The 23,951-nt window shown below is 36.6% G+C and overlaps 1 protein-coding gene across 1 annotated transcript in view; it reads left to right on the top strand.

Annotated features, from left to right (window-relative positions):
* LOC136857637 (DNA-dependent protein kinase catalytic subunit) overlaps positions 1 to 23,951 on the top strand; it is an 873,484-nt gene that overhangs the window by 827,796 nt on the left and 21,737 nt on the right. The window contains exons 50-51 of the mRNA XM_067136445.2: positions 1,057 to 1,334; positions 21,912 to 22,064. Of these exons, the coding sequence (XP_066992546.2) occupies positions 1,057 to 1,334; positions 21,912 to 22,064 (431 nt within the window). The remainder of the gene's footprint in view (positions 1 to 1,056; positions 1,335 to 21,911; positions 22,065 to 23,951) is intronic.

Here is a 23,951-nt window from a genome sequence, read left to right on the forward strand (position 1 = left end):
TCCGTTCGGGCAAATGCTGCAGCTGTACCTTAAATTAAGGCTCCAAATGCTTCCTTCCGCATCCTAGCCCTTTCCCATTCTTGGGTTGCCAAAAACCTTCATTGTATTAGTATGACATTAAATCATTAGCAAAAAAAAAAAAAAAAGGAAGAGTGGTGGTAATAATAACCTTAAAGTGAAAATTTAATTCAAATATGAAAATAGAACATTTCCGTATAGAAATTATTGAATGTGTACTGCTAGTCCTGGATGGAAGGCACCTGAATCACCACACACTCATGATCATCGACACTGAACATTAAAATATTTCTTAGTCATATGAAGGAATTGAACACCAAATTCCTGAAGCTGTGGATCCTACTTCATATATATACAGTACATATTCATACAGTACAAACACTTTGATTTCTCGCATTACAGACCATAAAATTATCACAGAACCAAAATTATAATTTATAGTTCTAAAAAGATATGGAAACTTCCTTTAGTTTCCTTGCTCTATCAAGAATTTGTACCTGTTATTCAAATAACTTTTAAGGTACTGAAGTATTTTTGGTCTGTGCTCTTTGGTATGATATAGCTTCAATATAGTTCTCTTTACTTATACTTTTCCTCAATAGAATAACAAGTGAAGTGAATGTCTCACACCAAGAAATTACCAGCTTTTATCGGAGTATAGAATCTCATAAAGTGGGGTGATCTTAGGAAGAAGTAAACAGTAGTTGTAGCTGGCTGGAAGATGTATGCAGGTTTCTGCTACAAGACTTAGCCATCCACAGATTTAAGTAATATATAAGCCTGAGTATGTCATCCCTCATGTTTTAGTTTTATACTAGATGTTTTTCAGCAGTTCTCTAGTCTCTCTTAGGCTCAGTTGCAATATTATGGTATCGTATAAATGGAGCCTGAACTACAAGTCTGGTTTTAATGATTTTCCAAAATTATAAAATCACAGTGTTCAGTAGGTTTTGTCTTATGGCAATTCCTGAATGGGGAAAGCATATTGTTAGTTCTCAAGCATAAACCTGTATGTACTCTCTCTCTCTTTTGTTGCAGAAGAGCAATATTTAACCTGAGCTCTTCTCCAGAGGACTACTTCATTCGACGGCATAGTTTTGCTTGTAGCTATGCAGTGCTCTGTATCGCACATTGGTTACTGGGAATTGGAGATCGTCATCTGGAAAACTGCATGTTGTTAAAATCTAATTGTTGCTGTGTGGGAATAGATTTTGGACATGCTTTTGGTACAGCTACTCAACTTCCTGTTCCAGAGCTCATGCCTTTCAGAATGACCCCCCACATTCTGAATCTGCTAGCACCACTTCAAGAAATAGGTACAGTAAATTAAGCCTTTTTGTGTCTCTTAAAATGTAATGTTGTATTTCTATGGAAATATGATTTATAGTGCCTAGAATTTCATGCCATGAAACTACCAAATATGTTCTTAAAAACCTTTAAATATATCAGTCAAAATGTGTACTATTAAATTGAAAGGATTAATGTCTCTTGACAGCAGAAAAGATGAGTTAGTAATAAATTAACAAACTTGCATTATTCCTTAAGAGGTTGAAGCAGGAGTGATCCTATTAGCAATGTTCATTGATAAATTGCAGTTCACAACGTTGGATATGTTTTCAACTGAAGAACTTCTTCTTTAATGCTGTAAAACCCTTTTGTAATGTGAGAAAACTTCCCTGTATGTCACTGGAGGTTATTGGGACGTATTTAAATAATAGGGCCGATAACCTAGATGTTATGCCCCTTTAAACAACAAGCATCGGTATCATAATTTAAATTATATTGACTGCTCCACAGAGAGGGAGAGAAAGGCGAGGAAGTAGATTCTGCAGCAATCAAGAATGGTCTCTTGGTGGGGCAGATGGTTTTCACTCAAGAATGTCTTGAATATCGTAGATCTGTTTATAAACAGGATGTTTTAAAATTATATTATTCACTTTCTCTCTCACTTTTTATCCTATCCTGCCAGGAACACACCTTAGATTGTATATTGGTTCTTTAAAAATGGTTAATGATTCATTTAAGGGAGTTCCTACAGTTTCCATTGATGTGACAGCTGTTCCTAACAAAAATGGGCAGATATGAATACAAGATTATCTTCTAACTTGCTGTCTGACAGAATATTTTGAATTGTTTCTATTGATGCAGCATTATTTGAATCCATTCCTTTGATTGTATGTGCTCAGCATAATACATGCTTGCATCCAGCCATATTCCTCATTAAGTTAAGGAAGTGGGATATGATCTGAACAACTGTACTCTCAATGGGGATTTAACAACAACAACAACAAAATTCTTTGTTGAGGCCACAAATCTACCAATGGGAAAGAATTGTGTATTGTCTCAGCAGTGCGATGAAGAGCATGTGCTAAACATACCGTATTATATGAATTAAGTTAGGAAAAGTGTGCCGAGTGTAACTAGTTCTGAAAGTGCAAGTGCACCATTTCTGCAAGCGTGCTAAAATTTTGAGAATTCCAGATTGCTGATGGCACATGCTTCCTTTCCATCTGACTCTCCATCTGTAATTGTAGAGACTGGAAAATTCCACCATTGGATGCGGTGGTCTATCCAGTTTGAATTCTGCATGCTGATTGATCACTGGTTTTTGCTGAACTGTGAGTTTGCCTTGTGCAGGCTGGAGTTCCCGCTTGGTCACTAGATTTAGCATGCGTGGTTCTCTTCTTGGGTTTGGTGTGGAACAGTCGAGTTCCTGTGTAGCACTTCCTCCACAGGGAGCATTGGCTGGTAGTGGCATCATGTGGATTTTGAAAGCAAAATCGCTAATTTAAGTGCCTGTGTACACTCTCATAGTTAATGGTTCTAATTTAAAGTGTTTTTAGTTCGATACTTGGGCATAAAGCAGGATCGGGTGATGCTCCACACCAGTAGCAGGGTGTCCACCCGTATGGAAAACCTGGGAAACAGGGAAATGTCAGGGAATTCGATAATTAACGGGAAATCCTGGAAATGTTAGGGAATTCAGGAAAAAATCTGGAAATTCATTCTTCTGCCAGATAAAATTGACATACCGTATTTATCCGTGTAATACAAACACATTTTTCAGTTTTTATAACATTAATCTAGGGCTTGTCTTTTATGCCAGGAATAAATTTTAATGAAAAGTTAAAGTGTGATCTCGAATGTGAAGTAATCAATAATATCAATAGCTATATGATTGATCGATCGAATTTTCATTGTTTTAATCTGCTTACTATTGGATATTCTATGTTGTTGGGGAATGGTGAGTTCGATGAATTAGACCTATATTGCGTTCTCAGTTCTTTCCAGTAATGTTTCCAGACTCTGAAACAGCTTCGAAAGTTCAACTGCACAGAACAAAAGTTGCATATACAATCACTCATGGTTTGGCTCTCTATTTCTATAAACAAGTTCTTGAGATGGGTAGTAAGTGCACACATTTCACCGTTGGGTTTGACGAGTCACTGAATAAAGTTTCTCAGATAGGCCAAATGGATCTTGTAGTTCATTGTTTCAATCCTGATACCAATGAAGTATGCACTTCTCATTCCAAGTTTCTTGGTCACTCTACCTCCTCAGATTTGTTAAAAGGTTTTTTGCAAGCACAGCAAGGACTCTATCTAAAAAAAATTACAAATTTCAGTGGATGGTCCAAATGTTAATAAAAAGTTCCTTCAGGATTTTGGTAATTTATTAGATGATCTAGATGCTCCTATTTTGTTGAACATTGGATCTTGTGGCTTGCATATTGTGCACAATTCATATAAAATGGCAGTAAAAGAAACCCAGTGGAATATTGCAGAGTTTCTTTGTGCTCTTCACTTCTTGTTTTGCTACGCTCCTGCAAGTCGTTCTGATTATATACATGATTCAGGTTCAAACGTATTTCCTTCGAAATATTGTGCTATAAGATGGCTTGAAAATTTTCAAGTCATTGAACATGCTATAGATATCCTACCTAACGTCGAAAAGTATGTGGAAGGAACAAACAGAGACAAGAAAATCCCAAGCTGTAACAGCTTCAAAATAGTATCAACTTCACTTAAAGATAAGGTTCTTAAGGCCAAGTTGTCATTTTTATTATCACTTGTTGGAGATTTGGAACCATTCCTAAAAGTTTGACAGATCTCCCATTTGCATCACTCCTTTATGAATCTTTCATTGATGATAAATATCATGACAAGGTTTATTAAGTCTGAGTCACTGCAGTCTTCAGAAAATCTCCTAAAACGTATTTAGACTGTAAAGAAAATCTTCTGCCTGCATCTAAAAATTGACATAGGTTATGCTGCTAAAGCAGCACTTCGTGGCAATCCTGGATTAAATGATAGAGATATATTAGTGTTTTGCACACATTATCTAAGAGGAATGGTAGTTTTGTGCAAATAGTTACTGGAAAGGTCACCGCTGGCATATCGTCGTCATCTGCAGTTTCCAGCTGTTGGACACATCTGCTCACCGCTAGCATATAAACTGACTAAATTAATTTCTTGTTTCGATCCAAGTGTAGCCAAGTAGCCTCTAAGCATCACACTGCTAAGGATAGCTTTAAATGCCTTTGTTGAAAACAAATGGATCTCGGGTAATGGAGCCATTCGTGTACAAAGGGAGTTCACTTCTGTTTGTGAGAATGATACTTTGAAAGAAGTGAATTCTTTGTATTCTAAAGACGAGAGGTTAGATCACTTTTGGCTTCGCACTGTTCTTCCAATAGTAAATTTGAAAACAGAAAAGTTGGCTTCATTTCTCAAAATGATACTAATATTGTTTCATGGAAATGCTTCACTTGAATTGGTTTTCCTGTTAATAAAGAAATTATAGTAGAGAACTTGCTACAAGTATCCCTTGTAGCACAAAGAATAATATATGATTCTATCCCAAACCCCGGTGGAATTGAAAAGGTCTTCATTAATAAGAACGCTCCATGCTGCAAGGAGTGCTCATGCTTTCTATGGGCAAAATCTAAAGGAGAAACGTGAAGCATTGGAAGTAGAAGATTCTTTGCAAAAAATAAGAGAAAGGCCGCTTTGTTGCTGAAGGAATTAGAAGAAAAGAAGTGGAGGGTGATGGTAGAAGCTCGAGTCGTTGGTGGCTACAAAGAAGTTTCTTCGCTGAAGCAGTAATGGTAATACATTTAAAAAAACTTAAAGTGAATTTAATTAGACTAAATTAAACTTCCAAGTTTTAATATGCACATTAATTGCTCATTTATTTTTTTGGAAGTTTTAAAAATGTATTTTAATATTACTGACACTTCCTTTATAATTATGTTGTTTGTCATCATGTGTCAGGGAAAAAACTGGTTTTTGTGTCTGGAAAACAGGGAAATGTCAGGGAATTTTAAAATCTGGATTTGGTGGACACCCTGAGTAGACTTGCTGCACCCCGTTTGGTTTGAAAGTTTGGTGCTGGATGTTACTGCGTGCTGAGAGTAATTGAGTTAACTCAATAGCAAAGGCTTCTATCACTTGTGTGCACAATTTCTCATATATTTTCAATGTGTTGCTGGTTTTAAACATGTAAGTACAATTTTTTCTGTGCAAAAGTTTTAGGGACTCCTTAATTTTTTGTTTAGTTATCTGTGTTTATCTCAATTCTTGTACATTTAGTAGCTTTAATAGAGAGTGCTGGATGGTGTGAAGGTTCTGCATGAGGAGTTCACCATTACTACATCAATACTGTATAGCCTTGAAAGCAGGGTGCGGCATCTGTTCCGTAGGTTTAGGACACGTGACACTGTGCTCTCAAGGGTGACACGCCACTTTGTGTATTGAGTTTTATAGTATACGAAATAGCTTTTCCTTTACTTTTCAGTTATAACTTTAATAAAACCAACTGAATATTTTAAAAAAGGGAAGGAGAAAAGCAACACAGCCAATTAAAAAATAATGTTTTATTACTATTTTGTCCGACTCCATGGAGCGGTAGCTAGCATTGCTGGCTGCCATGCCAGATGTGTGGAGTTCAATTCCCGACTCTGCCATAAACTTTTTCTTGGGGGGGGGGGGGAAGCGGTGGGGGGGGGTGATTGGAATTGTTTAACCCCTTGATGCCACCCTCCATACGTCGTATAGTCCTTTTCTTCACATGCCACCGACCTCCATGCATGGTATAGACCCCTGTAAGCCTAACTTCATTTCATTCTAGCTTGTAAAGTTTTGAAGTTGTCGAGATGTAAATGTTATATCTCTGCCTTCCTTGTATGTATGAATCTGTCCTAATCAGTGTTTCTTTTTTCTTTCTTTCCTCTTGGGAGCATATAGACTTAAATTTCTGCTGAAATCTAGCATATGTACGTATAATTACATTTCCTTACGTAGATTGGTAGTATAAATCACCAGCCCAACTTTTGACTGATCATACCCATCATAACGATAGCCTAAAAATGTTGCCGATGAAATTAGTAGAGGAGTATGAGGTAAATGAAAATATAGGAGGAGGATAAAAAGAGTGCAGAATCAATTGTATACTGTATACGATTTCACAACGTAAAACTCCCTACAAAAAAGTGGTGGTGGTGTTATTGTTGTTGTTATTATTATTATTTTTTCACATCGTTGTGCCCAACTGAGGAGCACGCTTGAACTTATTTAGCTGATGATTTTGCTTTCTTCTCTTCCCAAAATCTCTTCATCCTCTCACTGAAATTCTTCTTACATTCTTCTGTCCAGGTTTTATTAGTTCTAGCTTTTGGATCCGTGAAACAATGGTTATTAATCAGTGTTCTGAAAACAGATCAGTTCTTCACAGTTTCTTAGTTGATGTTGATTTCCTGAAGATCTGATTCTATTTCATTTAGCCAGTTGTTCTTGACTTTCAGTCTGAGGGCAAGATTTAGAATTATTTTGGTCAGTCTATCATTGTTCATGCTGAGAATGTGACCATAGAGTTTCAACCTTTTCTTGATAGTGTCTGAGATTTTTTCAGTATGGCAATAAATTTCATGAGATTTCCTTTTCATCCGTACTCCCTCTGTGCAGACTGGGCAGAAAATTTTCTGTAATTTTTTTTCTTTCTTGCTTTTCTATATCTTTTATGAGTGATCCACCCCCAATGATTAAGGTTTCTGATGCGTATAATGCTTCAGGTTTTACTACTGTATTATGTCTTAGTTTTGTTTTCTGAGATAATGATTTCTTTTTATATGTGTTCCAAGTGATTCGATATGTTTTCTGTAATTTAGTAATTCTCTCCTTATTTGCTTCATGATTTAATCTAGAAGATTGAATGATTTCTCCAAGGTATTTGAGTTTATTTATTTGGGAAATGTGTCCAAATTTAGTCATCATAGCTTTCCCATCTAGAAACTGAGAGGCTCCTTCCATGTACTGGTTTTTATCGTATGATATTTGAAGTCCTGTTTTGGCTGCAATTTCATGTAGGTTTTCAAGGGCGTGGATTACTTCTTGCCTGTTATTAGAAAGAATTGCCAGGTTGTCCGCAAAAGCTAGACACTGCACGTGAATTCTGTTTTTCAGTTGTCTACCATGCGTTATTCCTTTAACTTCTTTTTCCCAGGTCCTGATTACTTTTTCCTAGAACAAGATTGAACAAGAGATGTGACAGTCTATATACTTGTCAAACCCCTGTGTTGACATCAAAAGGCTCAGATATTCCTCCTAAGAATTTAACTTTGGAAGTAGTGTCAGTTAATGTTTTTCTGATCAATTCTCTTGTTTTTCTATGTACTTTAAATTCTTCAAGTACTTTGAAAAGTGTTTGTTGGTCTTTGGAGTCATATTCTTTTCTAAAGTCTACAAAGGTGATCACTGTTTGTCTAGTTTTGCACATTTGTGAAATAGTTTTGAGACTGAGTATTTGTTTCGTGCATGATCTGCCCTTTCTGAAACCTGTCTGGTATTCTCCAATGTACTGATCTGTTTGTCTTTCAAGTCTTCTCCGTAGAACTTCGGAGAAAATTTTGTAGGTAACTGATACCAAGGAGATACCTCTATAGTTGTTGATATCAGTTTTATCATCTTTCTTGTGCAGTGAATGAACATTTCCAGTCCTCAAGAATCTTTTACGTGATCCAGATATTGCTGAGAATAGCGTGAAGTTTTGAGGCAAGACTTTCGCCACCAATTTTCCACATTTCGGCAATTATACCGTCCTCACCTGGAGCTTTGTTATTTTTCAGTTCACTGATAATTTGTTTGATTTCTTCTAATGTAGATGGTTCTGAATCTGGATTTGGTGAGGGTTTTTCAAATGTGAGTTGTTCTCCAGGTGATTCACAGTTTAAAAGTTTCTGAAAATGGTTTGTTAACAGTTTGCAATTTTCCTGGTTACTTGTTTCTAGAGTTCCATCCGGACATTTGAAACAAAGTCTAGGTGCCTGGTAATTTGATATTTCTTCTCTGAAAGTTCTGTACAAGTTTGTGTGTTATTTTTTATGAATTCCAGTTCAATTTCTGCCAATCTTCTGTGATTATATTTGTGTTTCTCACATCAGATGATTTTTGGGGTTTGTTTCTGGATCTTAAAGAATTTCTGTCAAATTTTTCCAATTTTATGGGAATTCCAATCTCTCCAGGCTCTCTTTCTAAGTTCTTTGGCCTTGTCGCAGGTTTCATTCCACCATCTGTGTTTGCGTTTCCTGGGAGGGTTGTCTATACTTTTGGAAGCTTCTACAAATGCTTCATTGAGTTCTAACCAGTTGGATGGATTCTGGTTGGACATTCCTTTCTTGACTTTAACATTCATAATTTTTAGGGAGCAATAGAAGGAACAGTGGGAACAGAAGCTGTATTCAAGTAGGATGTGGTTTGTCGGACTGGTTTGAAACAAAGAGAGGAGTGCAGCAGGGCAGCTCATTGTCAACACTTCTATTTATTATTGTAATGGATGTAGTAATGAAATCTATTAAAAGGAAAGAACATGGAGATATCAAAGCCTTCACATTTGCAGATGATGTTGCGATCTGGAGTGACTCAGAAGAGGAATTGGGAGAGAGAATACAAAGCTGGAATGAGGAGTTTAAGAAATATGGTTTAAACATCAGCAAGACCAAGACGGTGGTGATGAAAGTGTATGGGGAAGGAGCAGAACCAATAGTCATGTTAAATGAAGCTCAACTGGACAGCGTTCCAGTTTTCAAATACTTGAGTAGCGTTATATCAAATGACAATCTAGCGAAACATGAGGTGAACAATCGAATCAATAAGGCAACACAATTTTACCACCAGGTAAGACACCTGCTGTGGGATGAGCAAATACCCATGAAAACAAAAATGCCATTGTACAAGTCCTATTATACACCAATTCTTACATACAGTCTCGAAACCACAACACTGACCAATAGAGATAATTCCAAACTTCAGGCAGCTGAAATGAAATTCTTACGCACTATGATCCAGAAAACCAGGAAAGACAAGATTAGGAATGAGAAAATTAGAGAAGAAGTAGGAATAGATGATTCTCTCCTCAATAAGATTCAGATATCAAGACTGAAGTGGTTTGGTCACATGAAGAGGACGCCAGTAAACAGAACTGCAAGGAAGGAATTTGACAGAAAGCTAGAAGGAAGCCGACCCGTGGGAAGGCCACGAAGGAAATGGATAGATTTAGTTAAGAGCGATGTACTGCTGAGAGGTCATGATTGGGACAAGTTGGTGGAGGAAGAATGGTACAAGGACAGGATGAGATGGAGGAGGCTCATATACCACACCCGGGAAACTGGAGATGGTTTGGGATGATGATGAATAGAAGGATAAAAAGGCAGAAACAAGTTTCAGAAAGAATATTCCACTAATCATTAATCAACAAGGGGATTATATATTTGAGGACTTACAGAAGGCAGAAGTTAGAGGTGGGTCTCATACACTGGAACCATTCTCTAAAAGGGTCTTACCAGAGAATTTTATGCTCTCTCTTTTACAATCCTTACTACAACCCCTAAATACCCTTGTAACCATATGAAGAGATCTATAATCCTTCTTTACAACTTCATTAATGTGATTACCATCATGGAAGTACTTAACAGTGATCCCCATGAGGAACTATCACTTCAATATGAAAGTGACTAGTTTAAGAGCAATTAACTCTAATAGGGATGAAAGACTAGCACATAGTGCATAGTATTAAAGAAACAGAATTTCCTACAGCTTTGGAAAAGCTAGTTACCTTCAATTGTCATCTTGCAGGTAAAATTTACAACTTGACTTATCATCCCGTTTACCATCACACCATTCTCTGCTGTCCATCTCACAACATTGTTAAGGTCGTTCTGTAGTTGCTCAGAATTCTATACATTATCTATTACCCTGCAGAGTATAACATCATCTGCAAAGCCTTATCTATGATTCTAGTTCCTTCACTGAAAGGATATATAATTTATATAAGACCCAGTAATGCTGTCTTGTGGGACCCAATCATTACAGGATCAGATAATGCTTCATCTACTCTCATTTAATTGTCAGGGTTCTATCTTCTAGAAATTTAGCCACACCCGGGCGACTGGAGTGGGTCATTGATGATTATGACATTATTATTATTATTATTATTATAATAACTTAAAATCACCTTTTTGACATTTGAGAATGTGGTATCTCCCACAAGAAAGACAAAGTTCACAGATACATCCTGGGTTAAGTTGGTAGTGCACATTCATATTTGCTGAATTTATAAGGATAGCTATGCACCACCTGAGAGTTTACAAAATGTTGGAGCTGTTGATTCATGCCTTTCTAAGATAGACTCATCATGGCCTCTGTTGAATGGAATTCCAGACAAATATCCTTATACTTTTCTTCTCGTTCATGTTCTAGTCTAACCCTGTAAAATGCAGCTGTTAGGTCAAATATCAATCATAAATCTTCAGTTAGGAATGTTTCCACACACAAAAAAAGAACTAAATATTTTTTATTTTGTTGGCTGCACTGATACATATTAAATAACATTTTTGAGAAAGAAAGTTGTTGGTAGTAAAGTTGACTTTGTCTTTCTGGAAAACAAACATACACCTGAGGCAGAAAAAGCACAAATTGTTTTGAAAGGCTGTGGTAGGATATTCATTTTCGAATTCATCCCAGAATCTTCTTATACATTTACATGATCAGATACACCCAGCAAAGATGCAATATTATAATTGGATATGGATAATGTCAAAATGGTGTTAACTATGGACATGAAAATGAGGAGTAGTATTTAAGATGTTATGTTATTTAAGATTCTACTACTGAGGTACTTGTCAACAGAACAGCAACAGAAGTTATTTGACTGATGTCTTCATTTCAAGAGTGCAGCACACATGAGAAATATCTACTGACAGCGGCAGTGATTAGTACTGTGTGCTACAACTTGCCATTATTGTAGACCAGTTCATCTAGAACTCAAAACAGTTATCAGCTATGGGACTGTTGTTACAGTACCACCCCTACACTTCCTATTGTTCAAAAATAGGCATATGATCAGATCCACACCACCTGATCAGAATCACCCCATTTTACAGTAATAGATTGTGTAAGTGATCACGAAGGTGTGTTTGTTGTAGTTAAAAATAAATGTTATAGAAAGGTTATAAAAGTAGGACTGTAGGGAATACCATATGCTTGATAAGAGGAGCATGGTGGGGGGTGGGGCAGTTAAAAAGGAATTATGATTAGTGGAAAATGGTAAATAAAACTATAAACACCCTATAGGATAGGTTTAAAGCAATTGTTGAGGAGTGTGATAACTGGTACCTTTGGAAGGAGAGGTAGGGACCCGTTCTTACACGGGAATAAAGACATTTAGAAAGAGGTGCAGGTTAGAAAGAAATAGAGTTGGGAATAGTTGTGGGAGTAAGGATAGATTGAAGGAGCTTACAAGGAAATTGAATTTAGCAAAAAAAGACAGTTAAGAATAACATGATGGCAAACACAGTTGGCTGCCATGTGATTTTTATGGAGCAATAGAAGGATAAAAAGGCAGAAACAAGTCCCAGGAAGAATATTCCAGTGATCATTAATCAATTAATTATATATTTGAGGACTTACAGAAGTATGTAGTATGTGTGGATATAAAGATAATGTCCAGTTAGAGGAGGCGACTATTTTATTGGCGAATTACTAAAATTTACCTATGATAATAAAGAAATATACAAAAAGATACAAAAGTTGAAAGCTAGAAAAGAAGCTGGGAGAGATAAGATACCTGGGGACAAACTAAAGCCAAGGGCTTCCGATAAGTTCACCTGCATACACCCCAGCGTCAGTGGGTAGGGTCTGACATATTCCACTCTGATGAGTCTAGTGTCAGACCTAAGACGAAATGCTGGTTAATAGAGCAAACGCCTGAAAAGCCTTACATCTGATCTGTTTTAGACATCCTGTATTGGTGAAAAATATCTTATTCCCTCCATGGGAACTTAGAATTTTCCATTCAAATAGTACCATATCTGAAATATTTGTTTGATTACTTTTTGCATGAAGAGTTATAGCCCCTGTATCCAAGGAAAAGGGTGATAAACATAAAGCAGATAATTGCAGACCAGTCCGTTTGATATGTTGCTCTTCAGCTCTGGGAAATTATTCTTTCTGATTATATCAGATACCTTTGCAAAATTACTAACTAGTTTGATAGAAGGAAGTTCAGGTTCAGGAAAGGTTAACCAGTGAGACTCACCTTGTAGGATTCCAGCAATAAATAGCAGATATTTTAGATTCAGGAAGACAAATGGACTGTGTTGTTATTGATCTATCCAAGGGCTTTAATACGGTAGGTTACAGGAGACTGCTGATGAAAATGAGGGCTATCAGACTAGACAAAGGAGTGGTTGAATAGGTGGCTAAATTTCTAGAAAATAGAACCCTGATAATTAAATTAGAGTAGATGAAGTATTATCTGATCTTGTAATGATTAAGAGAGGGGTCCCACAAGGCAGTATTACTGGGCCTTATATTACTAGCAAGATACCCGTGCTTCGCTACAGTACCATAATGAAATTTATAATTGAAAGCATAACGTTTTATATACAATCCGCCGAAGTGCGGGATCTAACTCATTTTCTGAGAGAATCTGAGAGATTACGGCAAAGTTCCTCCCATTTTTCAATCTTTCTTTCCAGCAATCGATTTTGTACTTCCCGGGATAGGTCCAGGCATTCCACCCGGCCAGTTGGATCCCTAAATCTTTGCCATCTTTTCCTATAAGCATTTTAATATGGATCAAATCCTTGAGGAGATCCGGCGTGGTGTCGTCTTGGGTGCCTTGGCGGTACTGAACCCACGGCCGGACTGCAATCGCAGTCATTACCCGGCCAGGACCCGTTTCCATCCCGGTCTGCACATTTTGACGACGGTCCACAACATTATTATTATTATTATTATTATTATTATTATTATTATTATTGATGGTCTGGAACCCACAGCAAGATGAAAGACCGCTACTTGGTGGTAAATTACATCCTCTGCTATTGTCATTGCTGACAATGTGACCAGCACCATCGTCACGCGTAGGCAAGTGCGCAAGATTTCTGGCGACACTAATGATATACTTCCGTGAATTATTGACCTTATTATAGAGGTGAACAATTGCACAGTCAATATCATTCATATCGTTTATTTTAAATGTGTTTACATTTTTATTAATATGCCAGGAGAATCTACTGTAATCTAACTTTATGTACTCCAAAGGAAAAGATAGTTCTTGAAAACAAACCCAGGAAAGATTAAAAATGATCAGTTTATGATCAGAATAAGTATATTATGAACAGTAAAATCAATTGGTCTCAACTCCTTTTTCACCCCACTGCCGTTAAGTTGATTCACCCCCCCTCCCCCCCAAAAAAAGAAGGCGTGTTTCCTTATGTTTAAAGGAGATTCCAAATACCAATGTTCACGTCTGTTACCTTCAGTTCTGAGATATAAGTATCCCCATAAAAAGAATTCACTTTTTTTTCCACTTCCTTTCACACTCCCTCACCCCTCCCCTGTGAATTTCCCGTTAAAAATACTTGCCTCTTTAATAGTAAAGGATCTTCTAAATACCAATTATCACGACTCTAACATCTTCAGTTTTGAGATAAGTGTTTACATAAAAGGAATTCAACTCCTTTTCACCCCCAGCCCCCAAAATGATTTCACCCAAAAACGCTTTTTTCTTTGTTTTATAGGAGATCCAAATATAAATTTTTACGTCTGTAACAACTTTAGTTTTTATTAGATGTAAGTATCCTCATACAATTAATTCAATTAATTTTTCAATTTTTCACACACCCCCCCCCCCCTCCACCCTCATTGGATTTTCCGAGAATACGTGTTTGTTTAACTTTAAAGCAGATTCCAAGTACCAATTTTTACGTCTGCAAAATCTTTCGTTTTTGAGATAATAGTATCCTTATTCAAATAATTCAACTAATTTTTCAGTTTCTCTCCTCCCTTTAGGTGGATTTCCAAAAACAAAAAGTACATATTCCTTCATTTTTTAAGGAAATTCCAAATACCAAATTTCACATCTGTAACATCTTCAGCTTTTGAGATATCAGTATCTCAATTAAAAGAATTCAACCTCATTTTCAGTCACTTTTACCCCTCCACCCAAGTGGTTTTTCAGAAAACAAAAAGTGCATGTTTCTTTATTTTCAATAGAGATAAAAATTACAATTTTTCACTTCGGTAACCTGTTAAGTTTTTGAGATATACTATAGAAATGCTCATTTTAAAATTTCACCCCCTTTTTAGTTCCCCTTAAGTGGAGTTTCCAAAAACAAATCACCTGTGTTTCTTTATTTTTACAGGAGATTCCAAATACAAATTATTACGTCTGTAACATGTTACGTTTCTGAGATATACTGTAGATATAGTCTGTCTAAAAATTCACCCCAATTTGTCACTCCTGTTTAACCCTTTCGTGGCCAGTGGGTGATATAATTCCCACTAACTTTTTTCCGCTATTGTGCCATTGGGTGACCTGATTCCCGCATTTGATTTGTGCTGCCACCGGGTGTGGACATCAGAAAATCTAGGAAAAAATTCTGCTCGGGTGTATTTGCAGTTTCTAGGTTGGTGGACGTGTCTGTTTACATGTGTGTAGTGTAATGACTGCCAGGAGCACGCATTTTTGGGAAGTGAAGTGATTTTCTGCACCAGAAAGATGGATATTAGTAATTCTAAGCTATTTATGTTATAAATTATTCTGTAGTGCTTCAGACATAGATTGAGCATATTTTTGTCTCAGTATGGGTAAATAAATAGGATTTATGTAAAGGTGAAACACAGGAACATAAGTTCTTCATATTGCCATGATTACTCATCTCCAGAATTATTTTGTTATTTTATTTTATTTCAGTTTACTGTGTTACTGAGTTCTAGAAAATCCATGAAAAGTAAAATGTAATGAATTAGTTGCTTGTTTCTTGACAAATAAATGTGTTCAGATTACCTTTCCAATATATAATTGTGGATCTATTATTCGTTTGGGTTTCACTTTGTACACCCCTTATTCTACATGAAATTATGGTTACAGATGTATTCAGTGTAAATTAGTTATACTTCTGTGCGGTGTAAGATATATTCACATTCTATGTCCTGACTTTCGTGTGCTAGCATTTGGTTATTGGGAAGTATAGTTCCCACATTTGTGTCACTTAGGCATAGTGACAGCCATTGGAATATATAGTTCCCACATATTTCTTTTCACAGTTCCAATGTTTGAATTTTTTTTTTAAATACCCTCTCATTCTTTGACATTCCATCACTACAAAAATATGTTTTGTTCCCAAAAATTCATTTCTTAAATAATTTGGCCACGAAAGGGTTAACCCCTGTTAATTAGATTTTCCAAAAACAAAATACATGTTTCTTTATTTTCAAAGGAGATCCCAAATACCAATTTTCAGGTCTGTAATATCTTCTGTTTCTGAGATATAAGTATCCTCATTTAAGGCATTCAACCCCTTTTTCTCCCTTTTTCACCCCTCCTATTGGGATTTTCCAAAAAAAATGTGTTTCTTTATTTTTAAAGGGGATTCAAAATACCAATTTTTACATCTGTACACTTTAGAAGTTTTTAGATACATGTACACTCATTTAAAAAATTCATTCCCCCCCCCCCCCGATTAATTGGGTTTTCCAAAAACAAAAAATATGTGTTTCTTTATTTTTTAAGGAGATCCCAAATACCAATTTTCATGTCCATAATATCTTCAGTTTAGATATAAGTATCCTCATTAAAGGCATTCAACTCCTTTTTCACGCTTTTCCACCCTTCCTATTGGGATTTTCTGAAAACAAAAAAAATACGTGTTTCCTTATTTTTAAAGGAGATTCGTCAGTAAATACCAATTTTTATATCTATAAACTTTAAAAGTTTTGAGATATAGATACACTCATTTTAAAAATTCACCCCCTTTTCACCCCCCATTAATTGGATTTTCCAAAAACAAAAAAATACATGTTTCTTTATTTTTAAAGGATATCCCAAACACTAATTTTCAGGTCTGTAATATCTTCAGTTTCTGAGATATAAGTATCCTCATTAAAGGCATTCAATACATTTTTCACCCCTTTTCACCCCTCCTATTCGGATTTTCCAAAAACAAAATAATACATGTTTCTTTATTTTTAATGAAGATTCTAAATACCAATGTTTACATCTGTAAACTTTCAAAGTTTTGAGATGTAGATACACTCATTTTAAAAATTCACCCCCCTTTTTACCCCCCCATTAATTGGATTTTCCAAAAACAAAAAAATACATGTTTCTTTATTTTTAAAAGAGATCAAAAGTACCAATTTTCAGGTGTGTAATATCTTCAGTTTCTGAGTTATAAGTACCGGTATCCTGATTAAAGGCAATCAACCCCTTTTTCACCCTTTTTTACCCCTCCTATTAGGATTTTCTGAAAACAAAAAAATATGTGTTTCCTTATTTTTAAAGAAGATTCTAAATACCAATTTTTACATCTGTAAACTTTTAAAGTTTTGAGATATAGTTACACTCATTTTAAAATTTCACCCCCCTTTTCATCTGTAGGACGTCCGATGAAGGGATGGAGGGAAAATGCAAGACCATATCGGGACACATGGCCCTATACTTCGAAGGAAGATGATGATGACAATTATAGGAATACTGTAGGCAGTGGCGTGCACTGAACCCCATCTACCTCAGCGCTTCTGGGGTAAATAATTTTGTATTTACATTTAATTATTATTCCTTAGAACGCTTTTAACAAAGTTTAAAAAGCTAACATCTAAGCCAAGCCAAGTACCAAGTACAGCTGCCTTGAAATTCCGCACTACCGCAGTTCAGCTTCTCCAGCGAGCTGGATTTCCTTGCTGGCGTGAAAGAGAGCTACCCCAGCGAAATTTAAGTCGCTTGGTTGACATGTACTTGAAGCTTCCTTGTCCTGGGAGTGGGGCAGGGCTGGGGCCCTCCCTTGACAGCAGTTTACAGCGACAGGCCAGCTAGCTTAGGTAAGGGATGTTAGTTTTAATACTTGACACTTGAAGTGTTCAGCGCCACACACTAGACTTCCACATCGTCCTGCTAATAAAAATAGAGCCAGTTTATGAAATCAATTGTAATATAGAAGAATATATTTTATTTTTGGATTTCAGCATGTATATAGGTGGGGGTTTTTCTTTAGCAATCCATTGATGGCATGTGTAGAGTATGTTTTCTGATAGCCACAGAAAAATATTTAGGTTACCCACCATGAACGCAGAGCTAAGCGTGAAGTAAAATAATTTTGTATAGTGGTATATAGTGAAGTTTTGTAGTGTTCCTCTTGGATTATAGGTGAAGTTTTCATGAGTTCTGCGCCATTCTTCATGAATATAACATGTGTTATATGTCATGATGAATATTTTGCCTCGTTTTTCATTGATGCACGTATACTCAGTGAATGAGTGAAACTATAGAACTTCGACGATGGTAAAATACCAGCTAAATTTTACTGATTCAGTTTAAGTTAGGCTTTTTATGTTAAAAACAAATATTTAGTCCCAGTGTATTTTTGTTAAAACCATGACTGTACTATCACAAAGCATCACTGTAAGTACATTGTTTAAAATCTGCTCTAGATTAAGTTATGATAGTGTTATCACTGCCTTGAATATCGAGTTAGAAATATGTGCGAGTGTGTGGTTGAAAATATTCTTGAAAGACCTTTCTTAGATGGGCCTTTCCACAAAAAAATGCAGCTTTATAAAATGGTAATGTTGACTTTAGAAAGTGCAATGGGGCTATGATTGCTTATATTTAAAAAACATTTTTGCAGCTGGGGTAACTAACGTGTGCACCACACACCACTGACTGTAGGGCTTTTTGAGTCCTTTTTGTGAAAAGGTAATCTTGAGGATTACTTTGGCAGTTGAATATTACATTATAAAAATGTTAATAAACATAGGGAAACTCCTTTTTCTAAAAATGAGAAAGAAAATTCATCTCATAAAGCTTTGAATTGGTAATGAACGGAAACGGCGTAGAAGTAACTTGGAGATCTAGCAAAGTCCAATGGATGCTTATAGAAGGGAGTCTATGGAGAAGAAAGGAAATGGGGAATTAGAACAAAAATTGTAGAATGGGAAGGAATAGAGGAAGAAATATCTTTGAGAGGCACTTACTCCCCTGCTGGTCCTGCTGTGTGTTGATGTGGCTGAGTGAAAGCTGTTGACTGCTAGGTTAGGATGGCAAGCCGCAGCTATTAGCAGAGAGGAGGCGAAGAGGGGGATGTAATGGGTGAGGCTGAAATGAGGAAAGGGGAGATTGTTGAGCTCCTGCTCTTGGTGTTTCATTATATAATGAAAACCTAACACCTGTTTTCCAGTCAATGACCAGGTCAGGGATGAGATGAATGAAGCAGATATAGGCTATTAGTATGATGGGGTCACCACTCCCAAAGTGATTTATTAATGACTGATAGATGCTATGAAATGAGAATGGAGAGTGTTGCTAGAATGAAAGATGACAGGGAAAACTGGAGTACCCGGAGAAAAACCTGTCCCGCCTCCGCTTTGTCCAGCACAAATCTCACATGGAGTGACCGGGATTTGATTTCATTATATAAAAGAATAAATTTTATTAATTCTTCAAAAGGAATATTGTACTGTATTAATCATTTATTTCATTGAATTTGTTTAAGCAAACCTCGGACCTATGGGAGTAGTGGAATTCCACTCCCATTTGACAGGCAAGGGACTCTCTGAAAACAAGTTTGTGAACAAAATGGAATTCGATAGGGAGCTATCAGTATTAATGGGGCTTATGGAAGAAAGAAAGTAGAACTGGCTGAGTCAGCAAAGAGGATGTATCTGGATGTGCTATGAGTAAGTGATATTTGGGTAACGGGAGGTAACAAGGAAGAGATAGGACATTATAAAGTGTACCTGATGGGTGTTAAAAATGGAAGGGCAGAGTGTGCAAGTCACACATTATAGTTTTAATCTAGTATAATAAGATGTTAATATTTAATTATAACAACATTCTATTGTCTGTATATATGGAGTTAAGTATGACAGTATGCTGTTCATTGTTTTGATCGCCAAGTTTCTACACACTTTCCATGCAGCTGATGATGGTGTTAAAAATTGTACACTGAAACATGTTCTGTAATCTGTAATAAATAATGTTGTAAATATCATCCAACAACATTACATATGTATTGAAAAGGTGGACCGCTATATGCTAATTTAATTGTGATCTCAGTTCAGTACGGATAAAAACATGAAATTCCTTACGCTTAATTGCTAGTTCTTCACGGTGGATGCAACGATGCGTCCATATTATATGAGTGGCGACATTCTTCATGTCTGCAATTATGCCTTTATATTTTTCAGTTAAGGACCTAGCGTCATCGATACTTAATCCAACGCATTTCACTCACAGTTAAGTCCATTTTGAGTCATGAATGTGCTGAGGACCGTAAAGATACACTCGACATATATGTGCATGGGTAAGACTGAGTAAAATAGTAAATCCTCGTGGATAGTCTTTTCAAATTCATACCAGATGAAAATTAATATTTGCATTGTAAATATCATTGCTTTCATCAAGCTGCAAAGCATAGCTTTAATCATGTTTAACTTGTTCCAACAATGTATCTGGGACATTTGCTGACATATCTTCTATTCTTCGCTTGCCAATGTTATCAGACAGCGATACAGCACCCAGTTGTTTTGAGTACTTTTCACCAAGTACAGTATATACAGTTTTGCTGCAAGTAGTACTAGCTTCTCTCCAATGGTATATGGTTGGCCATGTTTTGCAGTGAATAGGAAAACTTGATATCATGCTAAAACTACAGTTTCCTTGCTTTCCATAACACTGTTCATGAGTACTTTCTTCGTTTCGTGAAGTGCAATGATTTTTTGCGCAAGTAGCCAGTTAGGTTGTCAGCTGCACTGCCATCCATGGTTTAGATTTTTTTAATTTTATTTTTTGCATTTTATTGCAGCTGACGGTTGATGTTTCCAGAACATGCTCAGGTGGATGACTGTTCAAGTGAGACGCACACTTCAATGAACCTGTTTTCAAGCATTGTACTATTGTACTTATACTTTATTACTGTTCGCTTCTGGATTCCTGCAGTTTGAGTACATAAAAGAGCGAAGATAGTCTCTATATCAGTATGAAATCATGAATCTGTTAGCATCAGGTAACCCTCTTGACTGCGTTGTCACCGGGCGAGTTGGACGTGTGGTTAGAGTCTCGCAGCTGTGAGCTTGCATCTGGAGATAGTGGGTTCGAATCCCACTGTCAGCAGCCTTGAAGATGGTTTTCCGTGGATTCCCATTTTCACACCAGGCAAATGCTGGGGCTGTACCTTAATTAAAGCCACGGCCGCTTCCTTCCAACTCCTTCCCTATCCCATCGTTGCCATAAGACCTACAGTATCTGTGTAACGTAAAGCAGCTGGTGGACTGCGTTGTTGCAACTGGCTGTGTACCAAACTAAACTACAAATGAAGACATTCCATGTCATATATCAGCTACTTGAAAAGTTACTAAGAGTCCACTGACCAGCTAAATTAACAGTTATATACAATATACTGTATGTAAGTTATACAACAGTGAAGAAATAATTCCTAAATTTAAAATAATGATTGTGAATTATGTGTATTCAATAAAATTTTGCTCTTTAATGTTAACAACTTACTTTATTATTGCAGATCCCCTGGATTCCCAACCCCTAAAGGTACACGGACCACAGTTTGGGAATGGCTGGATTTTATTATTGCCACATCTAAATTTTCTTCTCTTATTGAGGAGTGTATACGTGTACATAAAGATATTGCTATTCCTGTTACATATGTAGGATGTGGAGCATATAGGGGTCTACAGGTGTGTTATTGGTAAATGGAAATTCATTGCAAACTGAATGCTTTTGATCTGGAAACAAGGCTGCTGATCATAAAGTTATTGTTCTGTTTAAGAAATGTATAAATGATGTCCAATAACATGGCTGATGATTCAGCAAGGGATAAATTGTTATCTGTTTAATGTTCACCAGTACATAATGCTTTACGTCCAACAAATCAGCTAATAATTTATTGTAGGAATGCCTTGTTTGTGATTTTGTAATAATATATTTTGGTTCCTCTATATCCATCTCTTCTCAGCATGCAACGAGGCTCTGCTGATGAAGGTGAGAAGCAGAAATGAGCTCGTTGGGGCTGACAAGAGATGAGTGGAGAAGAACTAGGTTTGATCAGGAGAGAGCTTATCTATTCGCAGACAGCAAAATGTGGAGATGGTCCGTGTCCTTTTGTGTATCAATGTTTGTCCGAGTCTGCTCTTTCTGTTGCTCCCTCTTCTCACTGTAACCTGGCATTGTGTTCATCCTGTCGTGTGTTCCTTTCTTATTCCTCTCTGTCTGTAACTTGATTTGACACTTGTTTATTCCTATCCTGTACTTATATATTATTTTTGTTTGTGCAGTAAACTTTGTTTGTACCTGTTTAATCACTGCCCTTCATCTATTTCCATTAGGAACAATAATGGGTACCATGGTACATTGCCTGCGGGCTCTGCGCTCCTCTTGCCGGGTGCTGGTGGCTACAATGAATGTATTCATACAAGAGCCATCTATGGACTGGTTAGAACAGGTTCACAGACAGCAAAGTTGTATGGGAGAGCTACCTGGTATGTTCAACAGGTTATATGATGTTCATAGTCTTCCTGTTTCTAAGAATGTATTTTTGTGTTGTCGTCAAATATTAACATTCATTCCATTTTCCTTTAGTTGTCAAACATTGACATTTATATATCTTCAAATGGTATGACATTCAATAAGTTAGATCTTAAGTAATTTGTGGGCAGTGAAATACTACTGAAACTACCATAACATTTCATGCTGTATCTGTCATGGTATCAAAAGATAGAATGCACGAAGTTTACTAAATGAAATTAAGCCTTTCTGATTCCAATTAATTTTAGTTCATTGTACTTAGACTTCTCATTTTCTCTAAGCCTTTCTTTAAATTTGTGTAATTTTTTTAAGGTCTCATTGAAACCATGTCATTACGTAGGTACACACTCCTAGCAGTAGTGCAGTATTGCTGCTTCCTAATTTTCACAACAGATTATATACAAAGGGGTCCAGAAAATTGTAGACACTCTTTGTTAGTTAATATCTTTGTAACAAAATTACATATCGTTGCAATTCTTGCGCGGTAGCATAGTCCATTGTTTTCTCAACAGATGATGAAGGTTCCAGCAGATGGCAGTGCAGCAATGAATGAAGTAAGATTGTCAGTTAATCAACGCAAGGCCGTATTGAAGTGGTAATGGAAGTAACTCAACATTTCTAAGGAAGAGGTTATTTTTGCATTGGAAGGTATAGCTGTTGATACATCACCAGAACCAGATCATGTGTTGATGAGGGTTGTGAAAGATGATTCTGTGTGTGATATTATTGTGGATAATGCCCCATGTCCCTCCATGTTTTCAAAAGGCAAGAACTGGCTTGATTTACAAGTCAGGAGATGAGAAAGTTGCATCAAATCAGAGGCCCATTTCCGTCTGTTGAGTTTTACGTAGGGTGATTGAGAGAGACCATAGGTTCAGAGAATTCATGATATTCAACGATAATCAGAGGGGATTCATTGCCTCACCCAGCACATTAACTAACACTTCATTGCTACGGTTGGTTCTGGCCAAGGCAAATAATGAGAAAACTGATGCAACCATAGTCTTCCTCAACATCCAAAAGGCATTTGATAACATTGGCCATAACCATCTGAGAAGAGCGCTAGAAAATTCCACCACTCCATCTAAACTTGTCAAGCTAATCCTCTTTCTTCAAGAGGACAATACAACCCAAATTGAAGCCAACTACTTGAAAACTAAGAGCTTAAAACTGAGAAGAGGTGTTTGACAAGGTTCACCATTGTCACCTGTGCTTTATAATATCGAAATTGACCCTATTCTGAATGAATAGGAATTGAGGAATTGATAGCTAGGGAATATGGGTTTCCACTCATGGAATGTTTGAAGCCTTTTGCAGTACTGGGATTTGCTGATGACACTGTTATTGTTGGTAAAGATAAAGCCTCAGCACTAGATCTGACTGAAACAGCAATGAGAAGATTCAGATAGATAAGCTTAAACATTAATATGTGTAGATCCTGTCTATCAACATATCTAAAGGTCAGCTTCCCGATGGCCTAATTTCTGTCTTCGATGGAGATATAAAAGCGGTATCACAAGATGAGTCCATCAGATATCTCGGAATGAACTTTCAGAATGGAATTAACTTTGACACACACAGCATAATATAGGATCTACATCTCAAATTGGAGTCACTGTCATCTTCTCCTTTCCTTGAGGCAGACCAAAAGTTTACAGTCATAAATTCTTCCATTGCCAAACATTAATTTATCCATTTCAGACAGTTGTGCTGAACTGTATTTCTCTAAAATTTCTCAAAGACAGCAACAAAATTATAAAAATGCATCCTGAAATAAATCCTGCCGCTTCCTGCTGACATACTTGACAGTATGATACACACACACATCAGAAGTTCTAAGG

The sequence above is a fragment of the Anabrus simplex genome, chromosome 1 (assembly GCF_040414725.1).
Source record: "Anabrus simplex isolate iqAnaSimp1 chromosome 1, ASM4041472v1, whole genome shotgun sequence".
In the NCBI taxonomy this organism is placed as follows: domain Eukaryota; kingdom Metazoa; phylum Arthropoda; class Insecta; order Orthoptera; family Tettigoniidae; genus Anabrus; species Anabrus simplex.